Raw genomic sequence first — 11,646 nt, forward strand, 5'->3', positions numbered from 1 at the left:
TGAAGTATCTTTGCATGAGATCCATGAATGCTGCTGGAGCATTCGTTAGACCAAATGGAATTACTAGAAACTCATAGTGCCCGTATCTGGTTCTGAATGCAGTCATAGGAATATCTTCTTCAGAAATCCTTAATTGATGATAACCAGACCTCAAATCTATCTTCGAAAAGACCCCAACTGATCAAAAAGGTCGCCTATCCTTGGCAAAAGATAACGATTCTTGATGGTAATCTTATTGATCTCCCTATAATCAATGCATAGCCTCATACTCCCATCTTTCTTTCTGACAAAGAGAATTGGAGCTCCTCATGGTGAAACACTAGGTCGAATAAAACCTTTTTCCAGAAATTCATCTAGCTGCTTCTTTAGCTCAGCCACTTCAGCTGGAGCAAAATGGTAAGGAGTTTTAGAAATAGGGGTGGTATCAGGAATAAGGTCAATATGGAAGTCTACTTCTCTTTTTAGAGGTATACCGGGTATTTCTTCCGGAAACACATCAAAATATTATTGAACTATCGGGGTTTCTTGCAAACTAGGTTTATGTTTCACTTCTTCAGTAGTAAGAAAACATAAGAACCCTTCATCTCCTTGTCTTATCATTTGTGATGCTTGAATTACAGAAATTGTCTCTAGCTGAGATTTTGAGTTCTTCTAAATACACTTCATTCCCTCGGAAGTTTCTATTCTAACAACCTTTTCCTTACACAAAATCTCCGCTGAATATCTCTCCAACCAATCCATGCCCAAAATGATTTCAAATGTTCCCAAATCAAATTGAATTAAGTCAACTGGTAAACAATTCCCGCAAATCTCAAATGGAAAATTATAAAAGATACGGTCACACAGGAAAGGTGTACCATCAGGTAAATGGATACACAATTGGGATTTTTGAGGTTTCAAAGAAATAGAAGATATGTGGAGAAAAGCACTAGAAATAAAAGACTTATTTGCTCCACAATCAAACAAAATATTTGCTGTTAAATTACCAACAGAAAATTTTCAGAAATTACTTTACCTTCAATTTCAAACTCCTGGTGAGCCATTATAATGATCTCGAATTGCATGCAGGCCTACTGATGCTCTAGTCTCATTCCTCTGATTGCCAAATGCTCTGTTACCTGCAGCTTCCGATGCTGTTTTGCTTTGATTGAACGTTTCCCTACAGTTTTTAGCCAGATGTCCCTCCTTGTGACACTTGTAACATACAATCTTCCCATTACAGTTTTGGCCTCGATGATCTTTTCCACATAACCTACATTTCCACTGTGTCTGCCTTGCTACAGTCTGAAATGGCTTCTTCCCCTCATTCTTGGCCTTCTTGTATCCACCGCCCCCACTAGATTCATTCTTTCTTTTATTAAACCAGTCTTCTTTTTCCAAAATACGCACGAACTCCAAGGCTTGATTGTATAAATCATCAAAATCTTGGTGTCTAGGAGTGCCTTTTGGATCCCGAGGTTCAGACCCTCGAAAAATCTAATTGCCTTGCCCGATCAGAGATCACTATTTCGGTAGCGAATCTAGCCAGCTCTCTAAACTTACTTGCGTATTCGATCACTGACGTAGTTCCCTGCCTTAGAAACAAGAATTCATTCTCTTTCTTTCTCTGAAGCGAGGGTGGGTAAAATTGATCACGAAGCTTCTTCATAAATTGTTCCCAAGTAGAATCTATGGCAGTTTGTTTTACGGTCCTCCACCATAGTTCAGCAGTGCCTGTTAAGTAGAATGCGGCTAATTTCACTTTCAATCTTGACGGGCAGTTTATGGCCTCCAAAAGTTTCTCCATTTCTACAATCCAATCCTCAAAGCGAACTGGATTAGGTTCTCCATCATATTTTGGAGGTTGATGACTAGACAATCTCTTATAGAATTTCCCTTCATCATCTTCATGAGAACGACTCATCTGCTTCTCCATTAAATTCAACAGCCTTTCATTATTCCTTTCCATCATTCTTGACTGATTTTCTAGAGCCTGAACTCTTGCATTTTGCGTCGTATCTTTAGAAAAATTGTTCCTCGTCTTCAAAGGTTCGCCTCTTACGATACACCCTCTACCACCACCTCTTGGCATCCTTAATTTAAGTAGGAAAGTTTTGCGTTAGCTATATTTTAAATCGCAAATCACTTTTTTTTAGCACATAATACACATAAGCACATCATTTTTACATAGTAATAAAAAAATTTCATTTAAAATACTAAATTTCTTTTTCTTTTTTTTTTTTAAAACGTAATTTATCACGGAGTTTCCTAGTATCGGATAAGAAGATCCGACTGTTCGAATAACGTTGGCTCTGATACCAAGTGTAACGGACTGTTCTTTTCTAAATATAGGTTTAATATAATACAATAGTAAGTAATGCTAAAGCAGAAGTCAATCGAGCCGTGATTATTGCGAAAAAGAAATAAAACAAAACAATATTTTCAAGAAAAACAAAGAAAACTTAAATTATTAAAATATAATTTTACATATTACATCTTTCTTTAATACATAATTGTCGTTATTACATACCCATTATATAAATTACATACATATTATATCCTAATATCACATAGACAATACCATAGCTTCTTAATAACCTCATGTAAAGTCACCTGCAGCATCTCTACTCACATTATAAGGGAACAGTCGATGGGAATCGGTCCGCTAATAAGCCGAGTATAAAAACTTGCCAGCATAATACAAGTATACAATTATGTGCATTTCAATAAGTAATATGTAAAAGGATTTATGCAATATAAAGGATTCATCGTCATTTTTTTTAATGTTAAATTATATATATATATATAACTACTGGTCCTTCTGCTTGAGTACTAGGGCATGAATTACTAACACTTCTGCTTGAGTGTTAGGGCGTAGAACCCAATTATTTATTTAATGAATGCAACACATATGATCTTTGTTTGATATATGTAAGGACCTGTTAGGGTTAGGTAAACAAAAACCCCTAACTTAGTGGGAGTCGTCACTCCTCTAGTGCAATGTTGCTCGAGCCACAGGTCAGGTTAAATAACCTTACTGTGTTCACCGTATTTTACGTGCGGGAAAACACGTCCCACATTTTTTACATGCCGAAAGCATGTTTCAGCATTTCCTTACTATCAAGCCTTTTTCTTATCATGTTACTGTTTTCATATAAATACAACATATAACAGAAATAAATTTATAACAACTTACATATAAATAATCATTTATAATTAAACTAAATCAAAAGTTAAATGGGTCTTTAGTATTTAATTATAGATTCCTCCCCTTGAATTTTTATAATTAACACTAAATACTATTATGAGGAAATTTTTGAGGATTTTTATGAATTTTTCTAGGGTTTTTAGAGTTTTTTAAGAATTAGCTTTTAATTGCGAATTTAATTTTTTGATTTTTTTTCTCTTCTCCCTTTCTTTTTTTTTTTCTCCCACGTTGCTTTGGATATAAATAGGCTAAAGATTGTAAAATTTATTTATTATTTTAATTTTTTTTTCTCCTTCATGGGCAAGTATTTAAGGATAAGACTAAATTAAAATTATGCCACCTAGCCCACCTTGCCGCCAACTCCAAGATATTTATTTATTTATTTATTATTTTTTTTTATTTTATTTTTTTCATTCATTAATTAATATAAGAAATAAAAAGATTAAGTTATTGTAGGTTATTTAGCTAGACTTAATATTTAGGTAATTTATTTTAAGAGAAATAAATTATATATAAAAGAAAATCAAGAACTTAAAAACGATTGGAATAAAATTCGAAATGACATTAGAAATAATAAAATGAAACGATTATTGAATTGTCAAAATATTTAAGATTAAGAAAAAATCTGTTACAATTAAGCATTCATAAATCAATCTATTTTAACACTACAACATAATTTGCTTTTAGTCGGATATATTTAGTGACATTTAATTTAAATGTCACTATTTTAACTTCAACAACCTAGTTATACAATGATTAAGGGGCTACATATTTGTCGATTTCTTGTTTCAACACTCTATTGGTACGAGACAAAGCTTCGTGCTTCTTAAGTTTTATTTTACTGCCTGCTGAAGACAAAAGATCTAGAACAAAATTCAATGACTCCATCTGAATAGAATGAACATGAAATGCGGCAACAATAATCAAGTTTGACCTAGTAGTGGGTTAGAAAGCCATCAACACTGCTACTTAAAATATAATTTCAAAACTATTTAAAAATTTTCAAGCCTAACTATTTAAAAACTATAATAATTACTTACTGATAAATATTTCATGTCCAACAAATCAAGTAATTAGTCTCTTAAAAACCCTTAATCAACAACTTTATATGTAATTTCAGACATGTTCCAATTTTTTCTAGCCTAACCATCCATTTCAAAACTAGAATCCATAGTAAATTAGTACATGCCAAGTTTCATGTAAAACAAAATAAATTTAACTTTATTTTTGCTCGTTATTGGCTTAAACAACCCTTAAAGCGACTACCTAAAATTTAATTTTATGCCTCTAATTTTTCAAGTCTAACGATTCAAAAACTATAATAGGTTCTAATTTATGTTGCATGTCAAGTTTTAGATTTAACAGATCATGTTTGACGTAATTTTTGTTAGTTAGTAGCATAAAAATGTCTTAAAACTACAACATAATAGGTAATTTCATACTTATTCTAATTTTTTCAAGTCTAAACATTTTAAAACTATAATAGGTATCAATTAGAATTGCACAAGAAGTTTCAAGTTTAACATATCAAGTTTGACTTGTGATGTGTATGATATCCTCTCTGAATTCTTTACCACAAAATATCCTGTTACTTTCATTTGAAGGAATTTTGATGTGTATGATGTACTCTATTTCCATCTTTCACAATAATTAAACTACAACATGATACACACCTTGTGTCTTTCTGGATTATCCCCAACTCATGGTTATAAATGTTATGACGACTAGTCTTTTGATAAAAATATTATATGTTGACTTGTTATCTTTGATAAAATCACATTTCCTTTCTGGATTATAATCTTTTACCTTAGTCCGTAGTAGCTGAATATAGAGTTAAGAAGTAATTATGGTCATTTGAGGTCAGTTCCAAGAAGAGGGGATCAGGGGGGACAGCGTAAGCAGGATCTAGAACTTAAAGTGGGGACTTAGAACATAGGAACTCTAGAAGCCAAGTCATTGGAATTGGCCAATGAGCTCTCTAAATACAGAATTCATGTAGTGTGTGTCCTTTTGTTGTTTCTTTTGAGAATCCTTATCTGCAGCTTCTTTCTTTTGTGGTCTTTTCCTTTTAGATTTTGAGGTAAAGGCAAGATGAGCACTTTTAGTCTTTTCTAGCTTTAACCTTTCCTCTTCCTGTACACAGTGAGAGATGAGCTCATTCAGAGACCAGGTCTCTTTCTGACATTTATAGCTCACCTTAAACTGATTAAAACTTGCAGGAAGAGATATCAAAACCAAATACACTATTAGATCTTCAGAAATTTCTAGGTTCAGTGTCTTTAGTTTTGAAGCTAGATGAGACATTTTCATTATGTACTCCCTGATATTACCATTACCTTTATATCTCATTGAAATTAAGTTCGTCAAAATTGTACCAATTTCAGCCTTTTCATTTTTGACAAACATCTTTTCAATCTCCGTAAGGAAAGCTTTAGCTGTAGTTATGTCATCAAACATTGTACCCCTGAATGCTTCATGAATGACCCTTTTGATAATCATCATACACATGCGATTTGATCTCTCCCAACTTTCAAATTCTCTCTTTTGATCAGAGGTACTCAAATCAGTAACTGGTGCGGGAGAGTCAACCCTTAACGCAAGGTCGAGATCCATAACTCCTAGAACAATCGTGTAGACTCAATTAGGAACGGGAACAGCAACAAGAGGGTGGGTGAATTGTTGTTGTTACTAGTTTAAGCGTTTTTGCCCTGTTTTTGCGGAATTGAATAAAATAAATAAAGCTTAAACTTAGAGCGAAATAATTAAAAGAGACAAACGATTTTTACGTGGAAACCTTCTAGGCCTAAATAGAAGGAAAAACCACGACCCCTCGGGATTTCTAAATTCTCCACTATGTTTAAGGCAACTCGTTACAATTACATTAAACATCTTACTTCACTCGAAGCGCATCAACTAGGCCAACTCTTCTCTCTTAAATTGCTTCACTCAAAGCAACAAACTTAGCTTCACTAAAAGCTAATTCTCACCACAAGCTTCACTAGAAGCTTTCTCCTTAGCTTTACTCAAAGCTAATCTCTTCTCTAGCTTCATTAAAAGCTATCTAATTTCCCCCTTAGACTCACCCGAGTCTAATTACAAATTCTCTCAAAAACCCTTACAAAGGATAAAAATTCTCTAAAAATAAAATCAATAAGTTGCACAAGAAAATATTATAAATTAATTGGCATTTTTAAAACAAAATTTTCTTGTAAAAATTCTCCCAAAATTACGTATGATTTAATGGCTCATACTTAGGCAAGTTTTTATGAATAACCGAGTCCACTATTTATAGAGCTAAAATCCCTAAGAATAAGGAATATTCCAATCCATTATCCTTAGTCATGGATCAATGAATGATGCTGAATGGATCACAAAACGGTTAATACTTCAGCCTTTGAATAAATCAAACAAACGGTTAAGGCAATCAGTAACCGCTATTCCCTGATAACCGCTGTTCCTTAATAACCGCTGTTCCCTAAAGTAGCAGTTTCTTCAGTAGTAATTCCTGTTCCCCAAATTAATGGCTGGAACTTCATGCTATATTTAGAAAACGGTTTTGGTAAAACGGTTATCTTTTGACTAATTCTTAGAAAATGGTTATTTTTACTATTTTTAGGAAAAGATTATTTTTATTATTTTTCAGAAAATCCAAAAATAATTAAGACCTAACTGCTGTTCCTACTTTTTAGTAGATCCAAGTTTATCTCCTAAAAATAAGGAATTAATCTTGAAACCCACACGTGAGGAATTTTAGAAATTCTTTTTGCCAATTAACTTTAATAAACTAATGCAACCAATTAATTTAAATACATTAACTAAAAAATAAAAGATAGAATTTATTAGCTAACGTAAATTGACTTCAGTTTGGGAACACTGCGCTGTCTCCAAATTCCAACTTGCTAGAACATCAAACCTGGGAACAGTAGACTTCCTGTCTCCATTTTACATCCCACGTGATATACTCTTCTAACATCTCTTGAAACCTTTTGACATGTATATTCCCATGAACTAAGTCATAGGTACTATCAACGATCATAATCATAATCGGATATCGACCTGCACAATCTCTAAAAACATGTTCGCTTAAATAAAGTGTAGTCATCATCAAAACTCAAGAGGTCCAACAAATCGAAAGATTTTCTTTCTATTCTTTAAAATTTGAGCCATTCAACATAGGAATTGAATTGATGTTCGAAGTAATATTAGCAGGATTAGACATAGTTGACAGAGAACAAGAAAAAAATAAACATAATAAGCTCACATACTTTAATTCTTAAATCAATAATAATAAGTTTAATTTAGTAACATCCTATTACAAGACGTCAATTTTCCATTAATATTCTATCTTTGGATGAAAATACTAACTTCTTAGTGACATCATGTTTTAGTAATTAAACACTGATAATAAATAACACGTTGACTATAAAACCTTCATTTGGGACGATTAAATAATCATATGTAATTCTTATAATTATCACATGTTTATCACAACCCGAAAAATTCACATAAGTATAATACTAGGGACCTTCTTTTGATAATATAATTTATATGAATCCTTCTATATTGTTAATAATTTAATATTTCACAAAAGAGGTCACTTTGGCGACTTATTGTGTCAATTAAATTACCTCTGGTATATATAAAACCATACTATAATTAAACTTAAATTATTCCGAATATTCTATTTTACAATAACATTAAAATTATTGTAATACGAGAGCAATTAATAATTCATAATTCCACAAAAAACCGTGTTTGTTATAACTTAAAATAAATAGATTTCCTAAAATATCTCCATAAAAAGAGGGGATAATAAAACCATAAACCAAAATTAGGAACTTAATAATCTGATCAAATTGTTGCAATAACCAAAACAATAAGATAACATCAACACCAAAAAAAAACTGAATTTCCTAAAATAGGAAACATGCAAAGAAAAACCGAAAAAAAGGGGGAATGATAACTTCCAGAAAATAGAAAACTGATTTCTTAATAAATATAAGCAAAGAATTAATGAAACCAAAATTTCTAATTCCATTGACAGAAAACATATCAAGAAAAAAAACTATTTAATTACTCCATACCCGCTTAATCGAAAAGACAAAGCATAAATATGGCGGCGGAAGACTTTGAGATCGTGAAAATAAACGACTGGATTATGAAATTTTCACGTAACAAAATAATTGTCCTAAAAATTCAACATAAGAAGACAATTCATACCACTTGAGGGACAAACAATTGATGAATACCATTACTAACAAACAGGATCGATTATGTTAAATTAGAAGAACAAACCAAAAAGACAAAATTGAAGAATACCTGATTCCATAGCACGATAGATAATCTTGAAGATAAGAGCGTTTAGATCTTCTAAATTAACACGTATTTCCTAAAATGACGACCCTTAATGCTATCACTCTTAATTATCTCTGATAATGGGATGGCAGGAGAAAAGGAATATATGTAACCTAGGGACCATAACTTATATATATAATAACTTGTGACTGGTATTCGGCCCATCATAAAAACTAGTCATAAAACGTAACGTTGGATTTGATCCAACATTACCTACTTTACTGCCAGTCTGTGAATCATAACTAACCTAATGTAGGCCATTTTAGGCGACATTGGGTTAACGGTCAGTGTCATAGCACTGTAGAAGTTGTATCTCCCATTTGTTATGAAGTGCTTTACGCACTCTGCGATGTAAATTATCAACCTCTAAGAGTTCCACACTTCTAATGTACCTTTGTAAATCAAGATTTTTGGTACATATTTATTAGATTAACTTTAAATATGCCTTTTTGTAACATTACTCACTTTAAATAATAAATTATAATGGCTAATATAGTATACGATAGACCAACTATTTTGTCAACGTCTAAGAGTTTAGCTCTAATTTATTTTCGTAAATCAAGATTTTTGAAACATATTTATTATATTTTAACTTTAAATATACCTTTTTGAAATACTACTCTCTTTAAATAATAGATTATAATATATGATTGACCAAATGTTTCAAACAAATATTTTAACATGATTTAATTTTAAATCACTCGTAACATAATAGCATTTCTGGGTATGGTCGCATAATTTGATTCGCGTATTTTTTGCTATTGTGAAATACTCGATGTTGCTATTTTATGCTGCGTATTTTCTTTTTTTTCGCAAGAAGGCTTTTCTTGTGGACTTAGGAGCAATACAGAGGTATTATGCTCGCATAATCTGACTCACATTTAGTACAAGTAAAATCTTGTGAGTTTTATGAAATTGAGAAAGTTGTTCTTACTCTGGTAGTATTACCCTACTCTTAACCGGTCGAGATGTTGTCTGAAAAGTATATATACATGTATCTATCCATATATAATCTTTTTGTGGATGCATTTTTGTGTTATTAAATGAAAATTGATGTTGAATATATGAAATCACTTTGGCTTATGTTTTTTGTTAATTTGATGAAGAATAAAAATTCTACGAAAGTGACACAGTATCTTTGTAGGTTATTGTTGTTCCATTATTTTCGAAATTGGGAACTCTATACGGGATTATATATCACACTCGAACTTTGCTTAACATGTATATAGATGCCCTTTTTGTAAGACCTCAAATTATGTTATAGTGTATAGGGGAGAAAAATCAAAAGAGGAGAGAGGAATGGAGGAAATAGTAAGTTCAATAATGGTGCACAATGTACATAGTTTTTTGATTTTTCAACTTCAATCACCAATGGTAAATATATGAGTAGGAGTATTGCTTTGTTCTCTCTTAATAATGGTGCACAATGTATATATATAGTTCTTTATGTATTCCAATTACAAAAAAAAAATTATAAAAGGTGTTTTTTTATAAAAAAAGGAGTTTTAAAAGGTATTTCTTTGCAAATTTTCCTTTTTTTTAATGTAATCTTTCTAAAATATTTATTTAGATAATAAATTTGATATGATATCCAAAATATTTTGTCTACGCATTCAACAGGATACAAGAAAGAGCAAACATATTTGATGTAGTTGTTCCATGTTAGATAATTTTAAGTACATAGAAAAATGATTTTACGTGACTCATCCTTCTCCCGAAAATATAAAACAATTGATTCACCTTCATACGAGCTTTATCACTTTGTTAATGTTTTGATATTGAAGAGGGTCCCGTCAAAACATTGTTTATCTTTCTTTAAATGTTATTTAGATACTATTAAATAGTTTTCAAATTGGTATTAGATAGTATTTAAATTGGCATTAAATTTTATTTAAATTGTCATTAGATAGTCTTAAATTGGCATTAAATATTGTTTAAATTAGCATTAAAGATAGTTTCAAATTGGCATTAGATAGTTTTAAATTGGTATTAAGTATAATTTCAAATTGACATTAGATAGTTTTAAATTGGCACTAAATAGTGTTAAATTTAAATTGGTAGTAACAATAGTTTGAAACTGGTAGTAAGGATAGCTTCAAATCGGCATTAGATAGTTTTAAATTGGTACTAACGATAGTTTGAAATTGGCATTAGATAGATTTAAATCGGCATTAGATGCGTGTTGCGATGGGTCATACTCGGGTCGGTTCGGTTTGTCACGGTTCGATTGAAGATCGGTTATTTGAGCTATCGAGTTAGCATCAGTTCAGTGTCGGTTGAAGTACATGTCGAGTTTCAATCGGTCTCGGGTTGTCATCGGTTAATAATTGGTTCGATTTTACCGGGTACAAATCGGGTTCGAATATTTTCAAGTAGAATTTGGCTACGAATTGTGAATTACTAATTATATTGATCGAGTCGGTATCAGATTAAGTTGTTAGTCATTTTTTAATTGATGATAAGGTTCCTTTACTTAAAGCAAAATAGTGAAAATGCTAATCAATTAGTGATCATTATTATATTGTTACTTTTACTTGTTTGTCCGGAAATTAAAATTATAAAGTTCTATCAATTTTCATATAATTTGATTAAAAGTAGTTAAATAAACATTGACCATTGATTATTAACTCTAAATATATGAAACCATATATTTATAAAATTTATTTTATTAAAATATTTATGACTTTATTAGAATAACTAATAAGACGATTGATTATGAGTCAATTAATCACACATTTATGTATAAAATTGGTTCAGGTTTTACAGCAGTTCGATCTAAACTTCGTTCGGGTTCAGTCGGTTTTAGCCGAATCGAGTTCGGTTTTGAGCATGATTCGGGTCGGATATGGCTCGAGTCAGTCATTATTAAGTTCGGGTAATCTTGATTAACAATTACGTGTCGGTTAGAAAAATCGGTTACAGCTCGGGTTTCCCATTTTCGGTTGTCAACCGGTTCGGGTATAGTTTCGGGTCGGGTAATGTCAGTTCGATAAACCTAAAAAAGGAACACATTTTCGGGTTTCGGATCGGATTTTCGGGTCGGGTCATGTGACACCCCAGAATTTCTAACCCCTTAAACGAAACCAGAAATCGTGAAGGAAGGG

At 31.6% G+C, this 11,646-nt stretch overlaps 2 protein-coding genes across 2 annotated transcripts; both read right to left on the reverse strand.

Annotated features, from left to right (window-relative positions):
• Nucleotides 1-306: 306 nt before the first annotated feature.
• LOC130807063 (uncharacterized) lies at nt 307-2,071 on the reverse strand. The gene is made up of 3 exons (XM_057672346.1): nt 1,543-2,071; nt 1,119-1,442; nt 307-482 (listed from the first exon to the last, which is right to left on the reverse strand). The coding sequence occupies exons 1-3, from the start codon at nt 2,069-2,071 to the stop codon at nt 307-309; spliced, it is 1,029 nt and encodes a 342-aa protein (XP_057528329.1).
• A 3,069-nt stretch (nt 2,072-5,140) lies between these two features.
• On the reverse strand, nt 5,141-8,516 carry LOC130807078 (uncharacterized). The gene is made up of 2 exons (XM_057672347.1): nt 8,507-8,516; nt 5,141-5,805 (listed from the first exon to the last, which is right to left on the reverse strand). Exons 1-2 carry the CDS (start codon nt 8,514-8,516, stop codon nt 5,141-5,143), a joined length of 675 nt encoding a protein of 224 aa, XP_057528330.1.
• Between the last annotated feature and the right edge of the window lie 3,130 nt (nt 8,517-11,646).

The sequence above is a fragment of the Amaranthus tricolor genome, chromosome 1 (genome assembly GCF_026212465.1).
Source record: "Amaranthus tricolor cultivar Red isolate AtriRed21 chromosome 1, ASM2621246v1, whole genome shotgun sequence".
In the NCBI taxonomy this organism is placed as follows: Eukaryota; Viridiplantae; Streptophyta; class Magnoliopsida; order Caryophyllales; family Amaranthaceae; genus Amaranthus; species Amaranthus tricolor.